At 46.3% G+C, this 21,628-nt stretch overlaps 1 protein-coding gene across 1 annotated transcript in view; it reads left to right on the top strand.

Moving 5' to 3' along the window:
* The window catches only part of LOC138366774 (uncharacterized), a 26,339-nt gene extending 15,190 nt beyond the window's left edge, over positions 1-11,149 (top strand). The window contains exon 5 of the mRNA XM_069328056.1: positions 10,890-11,149. Coding sequence (XP_069184157.1) covers positions 10,890-11,149 — 260 coding nt within the window. The remainder of the gene's footprint in view (positions 1-10,889) is intronic.
* Positions 11,150-21,628: the final 10,479 nt, after the last annotated feature.

Below are 21,628 nucleotides of genomic sequence, written 5' to 3'. Positions count from 1 at the left end.
TTGGAGACGAATGGCTGAATGAGGCTATAACAATTATATAACGGAAAATGGTGAGTACATTTGTTTCGAGGTTTTATGTGTCTGATAAATATTGTACATGTGTAAACGCTATCTGAAACTGTTATTCTTTATTTACAGAGATGAAGAGTGAATAGGACGGATATTATACAAGCGGAATGAGGAGCGAGCTTCTTAGAACTTCGGGCTAAATGAGTCGTTTATTATAAATTGTGTAAACTATGAATTAGATGACTAAATAAATTATAAATAAATAAATAAGTTTTATTAACGCCTAATGTATATATATAAATTATTACGGTGGAGAACGCTGACAATGACTGGTAGATGACAAGGGCAGGTAATCAGGTGATGATTGCCTCGGGCAGATAGCCTGGGGCAGGTAGCTGGGGCCAGCTTAGATAGTCTCTGAGACAGTTTCAGTATTAAAGGTTACATTGAGATGCTTCGGTTGATTTGTATAAAACTGACTGGTTAATGAAAAAGGAATAAAATATTAGTATGTCAGAAAATAGGAAGAGGGAATAATATGAAGAGGAGAGAGAGAGAGAGAGGAGGGACGGTCCAGATATTATGGAGAAGAAGGAGAGAGGGAGAGAGAGGAGGGACGGTCCAGATATTATGGAGAAGATAAGATATGATAAGTATGATAAGAGGAGACCTACACGAAGCGTCTGGCTGGCCGGGCGTAAGGTAAATAAAGGTGATGCGAGAGATTGCGAGGTAAGGGGGGAGGGAGGGGGGTGTGATGTACGAGCCCCTGAAAACCCTGACGTACACAGATAACTTTCTAAATTTACATGAATAACTAAGGCTTACATAGACGATTTTTGTAAGTTGAAAACATGTAAAATATGTCCGTAGAGTTCTCCTGGAAACCCTAAAGCGCTACAGACGATATTTGAATTTCTCCATAAGCCCTTAACAAACTTCTATGTCTCGGAAATTATTTTCATCATAAGAAATCCTTACTTCTAAAATCTGTGACTCCCCAAATTTACCTGAAAACCCTGGCTTACAGACACGATATTTTGCACAGAAAAAAAAAAATTACCTGTGCGTCTTACACCACACAGGGGTCCTCTGGCCTGAAAAAAAAAAATTACCTGTGCGTCTTACACCGCACAGGGGTCCTCCGCCCAAAAAAAAAATGACCTGTGCGTCTTACACCCTACTACTTACCACACACCCCAGAACACTACACACACCCCACCACACTACCACACACCCCACCATACTACACCACAACACTGCCACACATCCACACCACACTATAACACACCCCACCACACTACAACACACCACACTGCACTACCACACACCCCACCACAATAATACACACTCCCACCACACTACCACATACCCCTTCACACTACCACACACCCCACCACACTAACAAGCCTGAATGGTCCTCAGGCATACATGCAACTGAAAACTCACACCCCAGAAGTGACTCGAAATCATACTGCCATGAGCATATTGTAACTGGCCTTCAGGGCACCTAATCCACTCGACCATCACGACCAGACAAAAGCTGATGGTACCCGATGCTATTTGCCCATCAGCCCGCCGGCACTCTGAAAGTAGTCTTGGGCATAGTAATTTATCAAATCACCTCTTTCTTTGGGGCACACGTGAGGAACACAAATGCGAACAAGCTTGAATGATCCCCAGGCATACATGCACCTGAAAACTCACACCCCAGAAGTGACTCGAACCCATACTACCAGGAGCACATTGCAACTGGTGTACGGGGCACCTAATCCACTCGACCATCACGACCGTACAAAAGCTAATGGTAGCCGAGTCTATTTGCCTATCAGCCCGCCGGCACTCTGATGGTAGTCTTAGGCTTAGCATTTCATCAAATCACCTCATTCTTTGGGGCACACGTGAGGAACACAAATGTGAACACCCCTGAATGGTCCCCAGGCATACATGCAAGTGAAAACTCACACCCCAGAAGTGACTTGAATGCATACTGCCAGGAGCACATTGCAACTGGTGTACAGGGCACCTAATCCACTCAACCATCACGATCAGACAAAAGCTGATGGTAGCTGATGCTATTTGCCCATCAGCCCACCGGCATTCTGATGGTAGTCTTGGGCATAGTGTTTTATCAAATCACCTCATTCTTTGGGGGCACACATGAGGAACACAAATGCGAACATGCCTGAATGGTCCTCAGGCATACATGCAACTGAAAATTCACACCCCAGAAGTGACTCGAACCCATACTGCCATGAGCACATTGTAACTGGCGTACAGGGCACCCAATCCACTCGACCATCACGACCAGACAAAAGCTGATGGTAGCCGATGCTATTTGCCCATCAGCCCGCCGGCACCCGGATAGTAATCTTGGGCATAGTATTTTATCAAATCACCTCTTTCTTTGGGGCACACGTGAGGAACACAAATGCGAACAAGCCTGAATGGTCCCCAGGCATATATGCAACTGTAAACTCACCCCCAGAAGTGACTCGAACCCATACTGCCAGGAGTACATTGCAACTGGTGTACAGGGCACCTCCCAGCACACACAAATCATATAGAAAACTTCTGTCTATCTCTTCTCATAGGTGTAGGAATGACTTGCATTGAGAATGGTGCAGGAGAGCCTTTGAGAAACTTTTAATCCAAAATCCAAACACAAAGGTTTTATAATAAATGGTTTTTCTACGACTATTTTGTTCCTAATGTATTACAAATAGTTTTTACATGTTTAAATATAAAATTTATGGTGTTTTTTTGTAAAATTCATTAATAAATTGTGAATGATATTTAATGGCTGAATGAAACCTTCAAAATACATTTAGTTATTCTATGATCAGAAAAAAGTAGTTGTCCAAATGTTCTAAAAATCGCTCTTTTTAACACAATTTGACTCCTTATGCATTCCACTAAACACTAATATCATGTTTAAATATATAATTTATGTATTTTTCCCTAATATAATTTATATAAATTATATAAGTTGCTGGAAAGTGGTGTGAAAGAATCTGAAAACGTTTTGTTGTCTTAAATATTGGAGGAAAGCAAGGAGAAAGGAGGAGGAGGGCTAGGAGAAAGGAGGAACTAGGAGGAGGAGGGTGGAGAGGAAGGAGGAGGAGGGCTAGGAGGAAGGAGGATGGTGAGGAGGAAGGAGGAGGGCGAGGAGCATGGAGAAGAAGAGCGAGGAGGAAGGAGGAATAGGAGGGCGAGGAGGAAGGAGGAGGAGGAGGGCGAGGAGGAAGGAGGAGGAGGAGGAGGGCGAGGAAGAAGGAGGAGGGTGAGGAGGAAGGAGGGCGAGGAGGAAGGAGGAGGAGGAGGGCAAGAAGGACGGAGGATGAGGGCGAGGAGGAAGGAGGAGGAGGAGGGCAAGAAGGAAGGAGGATGAGGGCGAGGAGGAAGGAGGAGGAGGAAGGCGAGGAGTAAGGAACAGAACGAGGAGGAAAGAGAAGGAGTAGGGCTAGGAGGAAGGAGGAAGAGGGGGAGGGGGAAGGAGGAGGTGCAAGGAGGAGGACCTCGGGGAGGGGGGAACTAAGTGACGGAGGAGAAGAGGAGGGGGGAGAATAGCAGGGGTAGAAATAGTAGAGGTAAACGGGAGAGGGTGAAGAGGAGGAGTGAGGGAAGGGGGATGAGAAGGAAGGGGAAGGGGAGGGGGTGAGGGTAGAGGGAAGAAGTAAGAGAACGGGGCAGTAAGGAGGGGGAGGGGTAAGAGAAGGGGGGATGGGGAGGAGGGCAAAAATGAGGGGTAACAGACGGGGAAGAGGAGGGGGGGAGAGAGGAGGGGAAGAGGAGAGGGAGGGGTAAAAGAAAGGGGGTAAAAAGGAAGGAGGGGTAAGAGAAGGGTGGATGAGGAGGAGGGGAGGATGAAAATGAGGAGGAATGGCAAGAGGAGGGGTAAGAGAAAGGGAATGAGAATGGGGTAGGGGTAAGAGAAGGGGGAGGAGGAGGGGGAGGGGTAAGGGAAGGGGGATGAGGAGTGGGGAGGGGGTAAGAGAAGGGGGGATGTGAAGGAAGGGAAAGTGGAGGGGAAGAGGGGAGGGGTAAGAGAATGGGAATGAGGAGGAGGAAGGGGAAGAGGAGGGGGGAAGAGGGTAGGAGGGAAGAGAGGAAGGTGGGGAGGGAGTGTAACAGGATCTGTGTGACGGCTGGGGCGTGTACACTATAGGCCTACAGAGTTGCCATGACGTGTTAGGGCGCTGGATTATACAGGCATGTCTTGGTAGATGACTATGGTGTGTTCATCTTCATAAAATACACAAGAAAAATAAAGAATAAGATAATAATGTTTTACATTAATTTATCTCTGAATTTACTAATGAATTAAATTAATATTATTAAGTAAACAACGGTTGGTGAGGCAGCGACGTTGTCCTGAGGGTCCCACCAGGCGATGGTCAGCTAGTACCCAGCTGACCATCACCCGGGTGGGACAGTGTTTATACCCGCGCGTAGTGACCATCACCCCTCCCCCTGCTCTTCCCCTTCCTTCTCTTACCCCTCCCCCTGCTCTTCCCCTGCCTTCTCTTACCCCTCCCCCTGCTCTACCCCTTCCTTCTCTTACCCCTCCCCCTGCTCTTCCCCTTCCTTCTCTTACCCCTCCCCCTGCTCTTCCCCTTCCTTCTCTTACCCCTCCCCCTGCTCTACCCCTTCCTTCTCTTACCCCTCCCCCTGCTCTTCCCCTTCCTTCTCTTACCCCTCCCCCTGCTCTTCCCCTTCCTTCTCTTACCCCTCCCCCTGCTCTTCCCCTTCCTTCTCTTACCCCTCCCCCTGCTCTTCCCCTGCCTTCTCTTATCCCTCCCCCTGCTCTTCCCCTGCCTTCTCTTACCCCTCCCCCTGGTCTTCCCCTGCCTTCTCTTACCCCTCCCCCTGCTCAGCCCCTTCCTTCTCTTACCCCTCCCCCTGTTCTTCCCCTTCCTCCTCATCCCCCCCCCTTCTCTTCCCCCTACCCTCTTCCCCTCCTCTTCCCCTTCCTTCTCATCCCCCTTCTCTTACTCCTCCTCCTCTTCCCCCTCCCCTCTCTTACCTGTACTACTCCTACCCCTGCTATTCTTCCCCCTCCTCTTCTCCTCCATTATCTAATTCCCCCCTTTCCCCCCCTTCCAGACGTCCTGCTCCTTCCCCCCTCCTCCTTTCCTCTCCCCCCTTCTTCCTCCTTCCTCATAGACCTACTCCTTTCTCTTTTTCATCCTCCTTCCTCCTCTGCCTCGACCTCCTCCTCCTCCTTTCTCCTGGCTCTTCTCCTTAATCTCCTCTTTAACATCCTCCTATTTCCTTTTTGCCCTCCTCCTCCTTCTTCCTCGCCCTCCTTCTCCTTCCTCCTCGCCCTCCTATTCCTTCCTTCTTGCTCTCCTCCTTCTTCTTCCTCGCCCTCTTCCTCCTTCCTCCTCGACCTCCTATTCCTTCCTTCTCGCCCTCCTCCTCGCTCTCCTCTTTCCTCCTTCCTCCTCGCTCTCCTCCTCCTCCTTCCTCCTTACCTTCCTCCTCTTCGCCCTCCTCCTCCTTCCTTCTCCTCCTTCCTCCTCGCCCTCCTTCTTCCTAGCCCCTCCTCCTCTTTCCTCCTTCCTCTTCGCTCGCCTCCTCCTCCTCCTTCCTCATCGCTCTCCTTCTCCTCCTTCCTCCTCGCCCTCTTCCTCCTTCCTCCTTGCCCTCCTCCACCTCCTTCTTCCTCGCTCTCCTCCTTCCTCTTTGACCTCATCCTCCTCCTTCCTCCTCACTCTCCTCTTCGTCTTCCTCCTTCCTCCTCGCCCTCCTCCTTCCTCCTCGCCCTCCTCCTCCTTCCTCGCCCTCCTCCTTCCTACTCGCCCTCCTCCTCCTCCTCCTTTCTCCTCGCCCACCTCCTCCCTCCTCGCCCTCCTCATCCTTCCTCCTCGCCCTCCTCCTTCCTGCTCCTTCCTCCTCGCCCTACTCCTCCTTCCTCCTCGCCCTACTCCTCCTTCCTCCTCGCCCTACTCCTCCTTGCTCCTCCTCCTTCCTCCTCTACCTCATCCTCTTACCTGGAATTCTTCCTCCTTCCTCCTCGACCTCCTATTCCTTCCTTCTCGCCCTCCTCCTCCTCACTCTCCTCCTCCTTCCTCTTCGCCCTCCTCCTTCTTTCTCCTCGCCCTCCTTCTCCATCCTCCTCGCCCTACTCCTGCCTCCTCTTCCTCCTCTCTCTTCAACCAGTTTGGTGTGATTTTTCAGATGCATGTATGCCTGGGGACCATTCAGGCTTGTTCGCATTTGTGTTCCTCACGTGTGCCTCAAAGAATGAGGTGATTAATTAAAATACTATGCCCAAGACTACCATCAGAGTGCCAGCGGGCTGATGGGCAAATAACCTCGGCTATCATCATCCTTTGTCCGGTCGTGATGGTCAAGTGGATTAGGTGCCCTGTACACCAGTTGCGAGGGCAGACCTCGCATCGACACCACCAAGACCCGCAACCAGGACAAGGTGGAAGATTTTGCACGTGTGCTCGAGGAAGGTCTCCCTGGCCCAGCTGGGGTCACTGCCTGTAAAAGATGGGAGCACTTCAGTGACGCTGTGTTCAACGCTGCCATATCCACCTTTGGCAAGAAGACCAGCAGGTCGGCAGACTGGTTCGAGGCTCACTCGGAAGAGATGACACCTTTCATCGAAGAGAAGAGAAACGCCTTGGCACCCTACAAAGCCTGCCCAAGTCAGCGCAACTTACAGATCCTTCGGGCCGTCCGCTGCAAAGTGCAGCAGAGCGCCAGGCGATGTGCCAACAACTAGTGGCTCCAGCTCTGCTCCCAGATACAGACTGCAGCTCATACAGGCAATGTAAGGGGAATGTATGACGGCATCAAGCAGGCCCTCGGGCCAATCCAGAGGAAGACCGCTCCTCTGAAATCTGCCACTGGCGAGGCGATTCAGGACCAGACACTGCAGTTGAAGCGCTGGGTCGAGCACTACTCTGAGCTATATGCCAGGGACAATGTGGTCACCGAAGATGCCCTAAGCGCCATTGAGTGTCTGCCTGTGTTAATAGAGCTCGACAGCGAACCGACCCTGGAAGAACTCAGTGATGTCCTAGACTCCCTTGCTTCTGGTAAAGCTCCTGGCAAAGATGGCATTCCTGCTGAGACCTTGAAGTGCTGCAGAGGTAGCCCGCTCATGGAGCTGCATGAAATTCTCTGCCTCTGCTGGGAAGAAGGAGAGGTGCCACAGGACATGAGGGATGCCAACATCGTCACGCTGTATAAGAATAAAGGTAACAGGGGCGACTGCAACAACTACCGTGGAATCTCCCTCCTCAGTATTGTTGGAAAGCTGTTTGCTCGAGTCGCATTGAAGAGGCTCCAAGAACTTGCAGAGAGAGTCTATCCAGAATCACAATGCAGATTCAGAGCTGGCAGGTCCACCATCGACAAGGTCTTTTCCCTCAAACAGCTGCAGGAGAAATGCAGGGAACAGAAGCAGCCACTCTTCGTAGCCTTCATAGATTTGACAAAGGCCTTCGACCTCGTCAGCAGGGATGGCCTGTTCAAGATCCTCCCCAAGATCGGATGCCCACCCAGGCTCCTCAGCATCATCAGATCTTTCCATGAGAACATGAGGGGCACCGTGGTCTCTGATGGCCTAACATCAGACGCCTTTGACATCTGAAGTGGAGTAAAGCAGGGCTGCGTACTGGCTCCAACCCTATTCGGGATTTTCTTCGCAGTCATGCTGTGGCACGCCTTCGGATCTGTCACGGAAGGCATTTACCTCCAGACCAGGTCGGATGGAAAGCTCTTTAACCTCGCCAGGCTGAGAGCCAAGACGAAGGTTCGGCTGAGGTGTCTGCGCGACTTCCTGTTTGCCGACGACGCAGCAGTCACTGCCCACTCAGCTGAAGACCTCCAACGGCTCATAACCCGCTTCAGCGAGGCCTCTCAGGCTTTCAGACTCACCATCAGTCTGAAGAAAACACAAGTCATGGGACAAGGAGTGGACTCCCCACCTGACATTGGCATCTCTGATTCCAAACTGGAAGTTGTTCAGGACTTCGTGTACCTGGGCTCCACAATCTCTGACTCCCTCTCTCATGATACGGAGCTAAACAAACGCATCGGTAAGGCATCTACTATCATGTCCAGACTGACAAAAAGAGTGTGGGCCAACAATAGGCTAACTGAGTATACTAAGATTCAGGTTTACAGAGCCTGTGTCCTGAGCACTCTCCTTTATGGCAGTGAGTCTTGGACACTCAGCACCCGTCAGGAAAGACAGCTGAATGCCTACCACATGCGCTGCCTTCAACACATCTTGGACATCACCTGGCAGGACAAGGTGAAAAAACAACAACGTCTTGGGGAGAGCAAGAATCACCAGCAAGTACACAATGCTGAGACGAATGCGCTGGCTTGGCCACATTGTGCGAATGGGCGACGGCAGGATCCCCATGGATCTCCTGTATGGAGAGCTGATGCAGGGAAAGCGTCCAACAGGCAAGCCCTTGCTACGGTACAAAGACGTATGCAAGAGGGACCTGAAAGCCATGGACGTCGATCTTTCTATATGGGAGACACTGGCTGCAGACCGTTCAGCCTGGAGGCAGTCTGTTCAAAGAGGTCTCTCCAAGTTCGAGGAGTCACTTGCCAAGGAATCGGAGGCAAAGAGACAGAGAAGGAAAGCCGGTAGCCAGGAAGACAGACCAGAATCGGACTTCGTTTGTGCACGGTGTGGGATGGACTGCCACTCTCGGATTGGCCTCATCAATCACACCAGACGCTGCACCAGGATTGACAACTAGGGCACAGCTCCATAGTCTGCCGAGACTGAAGGATGCCTACTACACCAGTTGCAATGTGCGCCTCGCAGTATGGGTTCGAGTCACTTCTGGGGTGTGAGTTTTCAGTGGCATGTATGCCTGGGGACTGTTCCGGCTTGTTCACATTTGTGTTCCTCAAGTGTGCCCCAAAGAATGAGGTGATTCGATAAAATATTATGCCCAAGACCACCATCAGAGTGCAGGCGGGCTGATGGGCAAATAACTTCAGCTACCATCACATTTGTCCGGTCGTGATGGTCGAGTGGATTAGGTGCCCTGTACACCAGTTGCAATGTGCTCCTGGAAGTATGGGTTCGAGTCACTTCTGGGATGTGAGTTTTCAGTTGCATGTATGCCTGGGGACCATTCAGGCTTGTTCGCATTTGTGTTCTTCACATGTGCCCCAAAGAATGAGGTGATTTGATAAAATATTATGCCCAAGACACCCATCAGAGTGCAGGCGGGCTGATGGGCAAATAACCTCAGGTACCATCAGCTTTTGTCCGGTAGTGATGGTCGAGTGGATTAGGTGCCCTGTACACCAGTTGCAATGTGCTCCTGGCAGTATGGGTTCGAGTCATTTCTTTGGTGTGAGTTTTCAGTTGCATGTATGCCTGGGACCATTCAGGCTTGTTCGCATTTGTGTTCCTCACGTGTGCCCCAAAGAATGAAGTGATTTGATAAAATACTATTCCCAAGACTACTGTTACGACCCTGGGTTCCTCAAGTGGAAACCAGAGGTTAAATTGAGCTAAGTAAGCTACGTTATATTAGTGAGACGCATGGCGAGGTGTTGGTGTTTGTATCTTCCTTGCCAGACGTAAGACGAATCTTGATTGCTCAGAAAGCATTCAGACTCTTGAGCTTGTTCGGGATTAAGTATAACATTGTAGTAATTATTAACTTTCACTAGACCGAGTAAAGTAAACAATATGATACATAGGTGAAGATTGTAATGTGTATAGCTGCACGATCAATTAGGCTCTTCCCGGCACCACACAACTCGGGAACCCCTGATCTGGTCGCTGGATGCGGTCTTCTCTGCTGGCGTTCGAGGTGTAAACATCTGGACTGTGTGACTCGGCGCCTCTCCCCTTCTGCCTTCTACTCTCCCTTACCTATTTCTATGTCTAGTGTCTAAGTTAAGTATAGAATGTTAATTGTGCCTACTCTGGTATTGTAAGATTGGTGTAGACCTGGGGTAGTATTTGCCAGTGTTTTGGGTACCCCTTAGAGTTGTGTTGTGTTGTGTTAGGGTACCACGTGGTCTCACTACCCTAAGCTGCTTCAAGCTTCAGGTTCTTCAATAGTACTACTTTACCCTAGCTTGTTCTCAATGTAAACCTTGTATCCTGCTTATGGGGACCAAGGCTTTTAACATAAGATAATGTGGTAAAGTAATTATTATTACTGTTATTGGTGTGAATGTATATGGGGGGTTGTTAAGGGGTTAATAAATAAGTTAGTTAGTTAAAGGAGAATCCATTCTTCCTGTGTAGGAGATCTACAATCTACCTCTAGGCTGACAATTACAGTAATAAGCCACTATAAGTTTACTTTTGTATGTTTGTTGGGGGCCGGGCCTTTTAGATCTCCCATACTTGATAACTCTTAAATCTAAATACTGCCCCTACATCCATTTAATACTAGATACCCCATAGTACAGCCCACCATTGATACCAAGTGGGGGCCTGTCCGGGAGGAACTTTATAATTGTAAAAAATTATATTCTTGAGTGCCAAAAGTAAAAATTATTGTTTTCCGCAGAACGATTGTGTGTTAGCCTAGGGCCCAGTTCATCTAGCAAAGGATTGCACTGACTGGGCACCCAGCTGGATCCCTTCACGATTGAGGTTAGTGTGGCCTTGTGTTAGGGGCTGTGCAAATTTTTGTTTGCTCCAATTTTTATTTTTAAATTTTTTCCTTTGCTAGGAGCTAAAATTATTAATGATGGCATCTAAAATGCAGTAACTGGCAAAGGATCCTTCAGTGGTAGAGATTAAGAAGCTCACCAAAGCAAATTTAGTATTGTTAGGCAAGGAATTTGGTCTCAAGTTAAGCGACACTGATAAATAGTGGACTTTGGTGAATGAAATTTTACGGCATTGTATATACACCAAGAACTAGTGCCAAGTGATACAATTTTATGTGAGTCCAGTTCAGGGGAAAGTGTAGCTAGTAGAAATACAGAGTTAGAAATAACACTAGCCAAGTTAAGCCTGGCAGAGCAAGAGGCCAGAGTAGCAGAACAAAATACTAAAGTGGAAGAGCAAAGGCTCAAAAATGAGGCGGCAAGAATAGTACCACCACCTACTGGGGACTCAAACCCCAGGCATTCTGATAAAAAACATAACTTACCTGAATTTTCAGTCAGACCCTGAAAGATTTTTCAACCATTTTCAGAGACTAGCCATGTCCATGATGAATGGACTGTGTTGGTCCATTACCTAGAACTAAGTCTGGTAATATTTACCTAATCACAATGATGTGTAACATGACCCGTTACCCAAAGGCTTTTGCTGTAAGGGACATCTGAGCAAAGACTGTTGTTGCTCGTATGTTGCAATTTTTTTCCACTTTTGGACTGCCTCGGGTCGTGCAAACTGACAATGGTACTAACTTTAAGTCTGATATTTCTTAACAATTTTTTAAGGACCATGGAATAACTCATAAGGTTTCCAGCCCATACCATCCACAGAGTCAGGGGGTAATTGAACGGTTCCATCTAACTCTGAAGCAGATGTTGAAGACATCGTGCGAGAGTGCCCACACGTTCTGGGGTGAGAACTTGCCGTATGTTTTGTTTGCTGCTAGAGAGGGGTTACAAAGTTCACTGGGTTATTCTTCTTTTGTGTTAGTCTTTGGCCATAAAGTTCATGGACCCTTGCAAATGTTACAGGAGAATCTGTTAGGGAACGTAACGTTAACCGAAGGTTAACGGAAAGGTTAGCTTTCAAGGACTCAAGAACTGCAAGGCGGCTGCACTAAAGTATCTTGGGGAGGCCCAGGAAAAGATGAAAGAACGAAAAGATGCTAAGGCTAAGTTGCGGGTATTGCAGCCTGGCGACCCTGTCCTGGTATTAAAGCCTCGACTAGGGAACACTATGTCCCACAAGTACAAAGGCCCCTACATTGTGACAGAAAAGACGGGGGACCTCACGTACAAAGTGAGGCACTCTGACAAGCGTAACCAGGTAATGCTCGAACACTTGAATCAGCTGAAGAAGTTCCAGGGCCCAAGGCCCATTGCACTAACCAATGTTTCCATTTCCAGTGAGGGAGGGGATGATTGTTCTGGGGACCCAACTAATCTCATTCTCAATAATTCTAGTTCTGTGAAAACTGTGGAGGAGGGACTGTCCCATTTGCAGATGGCCCAATGTGAAGAGGTGCAGTCGTCGCTTGATGAATTCTCCAGTCTGTTCTGGGAGGTCCCGACCCAGACTGAGGCCATTTACCATGATGTCAAGTTGACGGACCACACCCCCATTCGCCTTCAACCCAACCGGATGAGTCTGGAAAAGAAGGCCATCGTACGGAAAGAGGTCAAATTCCTGCTCCAGCACGGCCTCATCTGGTCGAGCCAGGGCTCTTGGTGCTCGCCCTGCCTTCTGGTCTGGCCGTCTGGTCCCCAAACCAGACGGCTCCTGGCGATTGTGCACCGACTATCGGCAGCTCAACAAGGTGACCATTGTGGAAGCCTACCCGCTGCCCCTCCTCGAGGACTGCATCGACAAGCTGGGAAACGCCAAGTACGTCTCGAAATTCGATCTCTCGAGGGGGGTATTATCAAATCCCACTCACTGAACGTGCTAAACAACTAACTGCGTTCGTGACACTCGAGGGTGTTTTTGAGTATCAAGTGTTACCATTCGGCTTGCGTAATGCCCCTGCCACGTTCCAGAGGCTAATGAACTCTTTGCTCGCTAATGTGCCAAATTGTTGGGCGTATTTAGATGATACTGTGCTCTTTGATAGTAATTGGGCTGACCACATAGCTAGGTTACGCCAGTTGTTTACAGTTTTGAAAAATGCAAATCTGACCTTAAATGCAAAAAGTGTCATTTTGGCCAAGGCACAGTGACGTACCTCGGTTATGAAGTGGGCCAAGGAAAAGTGTTACCTCAGCAAGATCAAATCAGTGCCATTCTGGAGTATCCCGTGCTTGAGTCTAAAAAGGACATTCAACGTTTTATCGGTATGTGTGCGTACTATCGACGCTATTGTCAGAACTTTTCCAGTGTTGCCACTCTTCTCACAGACTTGTTGCGGAAAGCCGTTAAATTTAAGTGGTCATCAGACTGTGCAGATGCATTTAAAAATTTAAAATTGATCTTAGCTTCCGCCTCAGTGCTCGCTAGTCCAAGGTTCGACCGACCATTTAAAATTCATGTTGACGCGTCTGACTCGGGTGCTGGTGCAGTGTTGTTGCAAACTGTGGATGATCAGGTGGAACACCCAGTATATTATTACTCTGTGAAATTCGACAAGGTGCAACGCAATTATTCAGTGGTAGAAAAAGAGGCGTTGGCACTAGTGTTAACATGTAAAAAGTTCGAAGTTTACCTCACAGGTAATATAGTGGAAGTGTACACAGACCATAGCACACTAGTCTTCCTGACTCAGACGAAGGGGAAGAATAAACACATCCTCAGGTGGGCATTGTACCTACAGGACTTTAATCTTTCCATTACCCACCTTACGGGCAGGCTCAACATGATAGCCGACGCTCTGTCCTGGTTGCCTGAATAACATTCATCTGAGCCAGGAAGCCATTTACCAACTGTCATGCTTTAGTTATTTTTTTTTAGGTTCTCCTGTGACATTAAATATTCCGTGTCCAAATTATTTACTTCCTTGTTTTTTTTTGTGTATGTTTTTTTTTCTTTCAGAGAACTCCTTTGTATTTTTCTTGCAGAGAAATTGTTGTTTTTGATTGATTTTTTTTTGTCATATATTTTTTCTTTTTATTCTCTGAATACTCTTACAAAGAAATATGACTACTATTCTAGTAGTCACATGTTTTTTTTTCTCTGAAGGGGGGAGGAGTGTTACGACCCTGGGTTCTTCAGTGGAAACCAGAGTTCAAAATTGAAGTAAATAAGCTACGTTAGAGTAGAAAAACGCAACTCGATGTGTCAGTTTGTATCTTCCCTGCCAGACGTAAGACTATTCTTGTTTCTCAAAGAGCATTTAAAGACTGAGCTGGGGGTTGATTATTAAATAATAACATAGGCACCAACTATGCTTACTAATACTTTCTAATCATTTGTAAAGTAAACCTGAGTAAACTTGGTATAGGGCCGCGGTACGATTAGTTGAGCAGTCTGCCGGCAGCGAGCTAGCTGGGCGGGAAGGAGACGGAGACTCGGTCTTCTCTGGTTGCTGGCTGTGGTGAAAGGAATTACCTCCTCCTTCCTCTTCGTTTCCTTATTTCTGTGTCTGGTTCAAGATAAGTATACTGAGTACATTATTCAATCTCTGGCATACTCATGTTCTATGTGTAGAGTAGTATATTCTTTGTGTAGTAGGTGTTTTTAGGGTTTATATTACTAGTTATTCTAAAGGAGGTCCCATTGGAACCACGTGGTCCCCTACCCTAAGCTGACTCTAACTTCAAGTTATTCAATAGTAGAGCTTTACCCTAGCTTGTGTTCTGTGTAAAACCTTGTATCCTGCTTATGTGGACCAAGGCTTTTAACGTAAGGTAGTGTGGTAAAGTTATTATTATTATTGTTATTGGTGTGAATGTATATGGGGGGCTGTTAAGGGGTTAATAAATAAGTACATGAATTATAAGAGTATCGTTCTTCCTGTGTAGGAGATCTTGATCATTCCCTAGACTGACCTTGTTGTGTAGCCAAGTCGTCAGCACTACTTCTAGTTTCCATGGGGGCCGGGCCTTACTGATCTCCCCAAATAGATACATCTTTATTCTGACTGACCTTACCCCTTAATAGTACCAGTCCCCCATAGCAAGCCACCACAAAATATTATTTATAACAAGTGGTTGGCCAGTCCGGGAGGAACTTTATAATTGTAAAAAATTAGATTCTTGAGTGCCAAAACTAAAATTTTTTGTTTTCCGCAGAACGGTTGTGTGCTAGCCTAGGGTCCAGCTCATCTAGCAAAGGACATTCTTGCACTGACTGGACACCCAGCTGGATCCCTTCACGATTAAGGTTAGTGTGGCCTTGTGTTAGGGGCCATGCAAATTTTTGTTTTTTCCTATTTTTATTTTTTAATTTTTTCTTTGGCTAGGAGCTAAATTTATTAGTGATGTCATCTGAAATGCAGAGACTGGCAAGGGAGCCTTCAGTGGTAGAGATAAAGAAACTTACCAAGTCTAATTTAGTATTGTTAGGCAAGGAATTTGGCCTAGAATTAAATGACGCGGATAAAAAGTGGACTTTGGTGAATGAAATATTACAACATTGTATTGATGAAGAACTATTGGCAAGTGATACACCTTTATGCCAGCCTAGCCAAGCAGAAGGTGCAACTCATAGGGATAGAGAGTTAGCTCTAGAGTCAGCAAGAATAAAATTAGAGGAGCAAAGACTCAAACCGAGGAGGCTAGAATTAGAGTGAATGCCACTGGACCTCCACCTGCCGGGGATTCAAACCCCAGGCATTATGAGAAAAAGCATAATTTGCCTGAATTTTCCGAGTCGGACCCTGAAAGGTTTTTCAATCATTTTCAGAGATTGGCCATGTCCATGAACTGGCCAAAAGAAGAGTGGGTGAAAATCCTACAGGGAAGAATTAGAGGTAAAACACAAGATATTTTTATAAACATGCCTGACGACGAGTGTTTTGAATATGATAAAGTCAGGGAACGTATTTTGTGGGCATATGAAATTACGCCTGAAGCTCACCGCCAAGCTTATCGCAACCTTAGGCCTACTCACAACCAACCGCTCACTGAATTTGCTAATGATCAAATTAGATTGTTTGATAAATGGATTCGCTCGGCTAGAGCCGAAACATACGAGGCACTCAAGAATACTATGTTAATAGAACAGTTTATAGATAGTATGCCAGATATTGTAGCTCAGTATATTAGAAGTAGGATAGAGGTAAATTCTAAAATAGGGGATTTGGCCAAAATGGCAGAAAACTACCAATTGGCGGGCAAAAGGCCCCATAAAAATAATTATACCCCACAGAGTAGCAAAACGTATACCCACAGCCAGTCCAGACCAGCTCATTCTAACCCTTTACCTATTGCACCTTCTGTTTCAGACATAACTAACCCTGTTAAAGTGTCTAGCCACACGGCACCTAAGGGTGAACTGAAGGGTAATTCTGTTAGTAATGTCTCTTCTCCCCGACGTTTCTGTGGTCACTGTAAACGTCCAAACCACACTATTAGCCGTTGTTGGCAACTGTACCCGGAAAAAAGACCCAATGCTCTAGTTGTGACACAGGGCTTGAGGCCTTCGGAAGTGTTAGGGAGTAAGACCTCCAACCCCCAGTGGTTGGACTTGCTTACCCCATTCTTATCAAAAGGGAGACTACTTTTGTCTGAGGGTTCTTCCTGGAAGGACGTGGTGATCTTCCGAGACACCGGTGCCATCCAGACTTTAATTTTAGAGAGTGTGTTGCAAGGTGCCAACACTCTCGACACTGGAGAGGTGGTACTGGTCGAGGGTGTCACAAGTAATACTCGAGCAGTACCCCTCCATAAGGTTACCCTGGAATCTGATTTCCACAAGGTTGTTTGTACAGTCGGAGTCACTTCATACCTACCTTTCCCTAATGTTGATGTAATAGTTGGTAATTATTTAGCAGGGAATAAGGTAGGGGACTCCAGACTGCCTATTATGTTGCCTACCCCTAAGGTTTGCCTGGATCCACCCGCCGCAGAGGATAATGTTGTGTACCCTGCGTGCGCAGTGACCAGGTCTATGGGACTTAAATGTGAGGGCAGCCCTGTGCTTGCCAAGGTGGTAAAACCCGAGGACACGAGGAACTTTCCGAGTGGTGAAAACCAAGTGGACCTCGCGGACACATTCATGGCCCAACTCGATGACGTGGCCGAGGACATTGTGGAGAGCCTGCCACCGCCATCTACCGAGAGTAGTGGGGAGGTGGAGGAGAACACTGTTGAGCCTCGGCCAATGGCATCTGACCAAGGCCTAGATGCCTCCTTGAGTGAGTTACAGAAAGCTGACCCCACTCTTGCAGATTGTCATGAGAGAGCCGTCTCTATAGAGGAAATTGTAGACGCAGCAACTGGGTACTACTACAATGATCGGATTTTGATGAGAAAATGGAGACCACAGAGTGCTCCCTTGTCAAATGAGTGGGAGGTAGTCCACCAGGTTATGTTGCCGACCTGCTATAGAGAAAGAGTTTTGGCAGCTGCTCATGATGATCCTATGGGGGGACATCAAGGTATTAATATTACATATCACAAAATTTTAAAGTATTTTTTCTGGCCCAAGCTGAAAAGCGATGTGGCAAAATTTTGTAATGCGTGTATTGTTTGTCAACTGGTTGGGAAACCAAACCAGACTCCACCTAAAGCTCCTCTAAGGCCTATTGTTGTGCCAGAGGAACCATTTTCTCATGTGGTAATGGACTGTGTTGGACCATTACCTAGAACTAAGTCTGGTAATATTTACCTAATCATGATGATGTGTATCACTACTCGTTACCCAGAGGCTTTTGCTGTAAGGAACATCCAACCAAAAACTGTTGTTGCTCGTATGTTGCAATTTTTTTCCACTTTTGGACTGCCTCGGGTCGTGCAAACTGACAATGGTACTAACTTTAAGTCTGATATTTTTGAACAATTCTGTAAGGGCCATGGAATAACTCATAAGGTTTCCAGCCCATACCATCCACAGAGTCAGGGGGTAATTGAACGTTTCCATCTAACTCTTAAGCAGATGTTGAAGACATCGTGCGAGAGTTCCCACACCTTCTGGGATGAGAATTTGCCATATGTTTTGTTTGCGGCTAGAGAGGGATTACAAAGTTCACTGGGTTGTTCTCCTTTTGAGTTAGTCTTTGGCCATAAAGTTCGTGGACCCTTGCAAATGTTACAGGAGAATCTGTTAGGGAACGTAACGTTAACTGAAGGTTCGGCTTTCTTTGCGCAACACCACCAGAGACTCAAGGACTGCAAGGCAGCTGCACTAAAGTATCTTGGGAAGGCCCAAGAAAAGATGAAAGAACGTAACGATGCTAAATCTAAGTTGCGGGTATTTCAGCCTGGCGACCCTCTCCTGGTATTAAAGCCTCGACTAGGGAACACTATGTCCCACAAGTACGAAGGCCCCTACATTGTGACAGAAAAGACTGGGGACCTCATGTACAAAGTGAGGCACTCTGACAAGCGTAACCAGGTAATGCTCGTACATGTAAATCGGCTGAAGAAGTTCCAGGGCCCCAGGCCCATTGCACTAACCAATGTTTCCATTTCCAGTGAGGGAGGGGATGATTGTTCTGGGGACCCAACTAATCTCATTCTCAATAATTCTAGTTCTGTGAATGCTGTGGAGGAGGGACTGTCTCGTTTGCAGATGGCCCAACGTGAAGAGGTGCAGTCGTTGCTTGATGAATTCTCCAGTCTGTTCGGGGAGGTCCCAACCCAGACTATTGCCATTTGCCATGATGTCAAGTTGACGGACTGCACCCCCATTTGCCTTCAACCCTATCGGATGAGTCCAGAAAAGAAGGCCATCGTACGGAAGGAGGTCGACTTCTTGCTCCAGCATGGCCTCATCCGGCCGAGCCAGGGCTCTTGGTGCTCGCCCTGCCTTTTGGTCCCCAAACCAGACGGCTCCTGGCGATTATGCACCGACTATCGGCAGCTCAACAAGGTGACCATTGTGGATGCCGATCCGCTGCCCCTCCTCGAGGACTGCATCGACGAGATGGGAAACGCCAAGTACGTCTCGAAATTCGACCTCTCGAGGGGGGTATTATCAAATCCCACTCACGGAACGTGCTATACAACTAACTGCGTTCGTGAAACCCGAGGGTGTTTTTGAGTATCAAGTGTTACCGTTCGGCTTGCGTAATGCCCCTGCCACGTTCCAGAGGCTAATGAACTCTTTGCTCGCTAATGTGCCAAATTGTCGGGCGTATTTAGATGATATCGTGCTCTTTGACAGTAATTGGGCTGACCACATAGCTAGGTTATGCCAGTTGTTCGCAATCTTGAAAAGGGCAAATCTTACCTTAAATGCAAAAAAGTGTCATTTTGGCCAAGGCACAGTGACGTACCTCGGTTATGAAGTGGGCCAAGGAAAAGTGTTACCTCGGCAAGATAAAATCAGTGCCATTCTGGAGTATCCAGTGCTAAAGTCTAAAAAGGACGTTCAAAGATTTATCGGTATGTGTGCGTACTATCGACGCCTTTGTCAGAACTTCTCCAGTGTTGCCACACCTCTCACAGAATTGTTGCGGAAGGCTGTTAAATTTAAGTGGTCATCAGACTGTGCAGAGGCATTTAAAAATTTGAAATTGATCTTAGCTTCCGCCCCAGTGCTTGCTAGTCCAAGGTTCGACTGACCGTTTAAAATTCATGTTGACGCGTCTGACTCGGGTGCTGGTGCAGTGTTGTTACAAACTACGACGACGGCGGGAAACGCTGGCGGTGGTACCGGCTCCGTCACAGCTGCTGAAATTTCGTGTTTAATTTCGTCTCCACTCAACGTTGCATGGCCTAACTGCTGCCTAGCACGAGTTAAGTGCATGGAGACTTAATATGACATAACTCACAGTGAACCTCAACAGTAATCAACCAAAATTAACCAATTTTCGCCTGCCTTTCTACGACCCTTCTGCCAAGTGTTCCCAATACGCTAGTCATCCCTACTATAATTCACCAAGTATCTACCATTAGAAACGCTACCTAGAATCTATTCGTCGAAAACATGCCCAAACATAACAACAAGCAAGGTAGGGGTGCCTCTCGCTCTGGTTCCATTACTCCTAGAGCTCTGAATGAAACACTGGCAACGCCGCAACCCTCGCCGATGTTTGTAAACACAGCATCTGCTCCCCCTCCTCACTCCCCCCCTTCAACTCACCTCGGATCTCTAGCTTTAGAATTCACTCAATCTATGGCTCCCTGTTTAAACTTCAAACCTCTCCGAAGTAATCCATGGCTCCAGAAACTGCACAACCTTGTGAAAATGCAATCAGAAGCTATTTTGGCCCTCCAAGACACAGTCACCCGACAACAACATACCATAGACTGCCTCCTTAAATCGTCGATGAACAACAACCAAGAAATTCTCAACATACAAACTGTTGCAAATGACGCAATGGATCAAATACGTAAGATTCAGGCTGAAGAAACCCTCACAGCTCAAAGTGACCTCCTTAAAAAGTTGGAAAAACAGATCAATCTCCTTCAGACTCACCAGGCGGCTTCCAAAGATGACCAAGAGCAACAACAACTTCATGACTCCCTGATAATTAGCTCTACTGATCTACCTGTTGAACAACAAGGTGAGGATTGCTGTAACATAGCCAACACCCTAATTAATTCAAAGATCAGTGTCAATGTTCAAATCAAATCGGCTATTAGGATAGATAAAAACAATCCCCGTAACTGTAGGAGAATGCTCATCAAACTTGCAAATCCCTCTGCGAAGTTTGACCTCATGCAAACACCTCAGCAAAAAACCAACCTCTATATAAATGAGTGTCTTACTAAACAGCGTGGATCCCTCCTCTACAGGCTGCGCCAAGTTCGCAAACAAAATCTTGGTCTTATCAAGCAGTGCTACACAAGGAATGGTACGATTTTTGCGAAGAAAGAAGCTACAGGAAAAAGATATGAAATAAAATGTGACCAACAACTCCTGGCCTTCTTAAGTGATTGTGGTATATCTGAAAACCTGAACCCGACCAATGCCAGTACTTAAAATATCTCTTTCAGTGCCTGAGCCTAACCTAACTTAATCTAACTTTGTCTAAGGTGCTGTCTCTGCCTTACCATTTACCTGATGTTCTCCTATTCATATAATTTCCTAAATAATCCATCAAGTCTCCATGCACTTATGCAAGCATCTACCTCAGTTTCATTGTAAAATTTTACTCTTAAATCTAATCTTACCCTATTCCATTTATATTTTAAATTTATTTGTATTGATCTATATCATTTATTGAAATCAATTATTGATCTCATTTTTGTTCTTTTAATTAAGTTCATACTAATTATAAGTTAAAACTAAGCTTAATAAAATTTATTATCTTTAAGATTATTTTACTTTACAATTATCATTTGTCAATTTTTTTTATATATTCATCTTGACAGTCTCTACTGATTTTTCGTTCTCTCCGCCAAACTTGTGTATCCTCCATGGCTATCTAGTGACCTTAATTCTACCTCTAATTGTTTCAATTCCTTGTTTGCTTGCATTTATTGTTGTGTCTTGCCATAATTATTCTCTAATTTAGCAGACTCAATACTTTGTAAGCTCTTATTGTATTGTTATATTATTATATTGTGTTTTGCTATAATTACTTCCTATTTTACAGCAGATTTGTTTTTCATCTGTTCATGTAATTGCTTATCTTATTGTATTGTGACATTCTTTTCTATATTGATATATATTTTCTGTCTATTGTTACTTACAGTGTACCTGAGAGTACCTGTAAGCAATCTACCTCATTTTTCATTTTTGCTCAATTTTTTTGTATTGCTTAGGCTTGTTTATATTTTTGTTTTGTATATCTATATCTTGTGTTTTGTATAGTCCATGTTTATATGTTTTTTTCTTTAATCTCATTCATTAACTAGGTTTCCTAGCCTAGCCATACTCCCTTACTCCATTGTACCCCTGTAAGCCCCTTTTGTGTTTGTTTGGTACAGTATTGTGTACATTTATTTC

Source organism: Procambarus clarkii, chromosome 2, assembly GCF_040958095.1.
Source record: "Procambarus clarkii isolate CNS0578487 chromosome 2, FALCON_Pclarkii_2.0, whole genome shotgun sequence".
Taxonomy (NCBI): domain Eukaryota; kingdom Metazoa; phylum Arthropoda; class Malacostraca; order Decapoda; family Cambaridae; genus Procambarus; species Procambarus clarkii.
The sequence above is the reverse complement of the archived record's forward strand: the minus strand, read 5'-3'. Positions and strand labels throughout refer to the sequence as shown.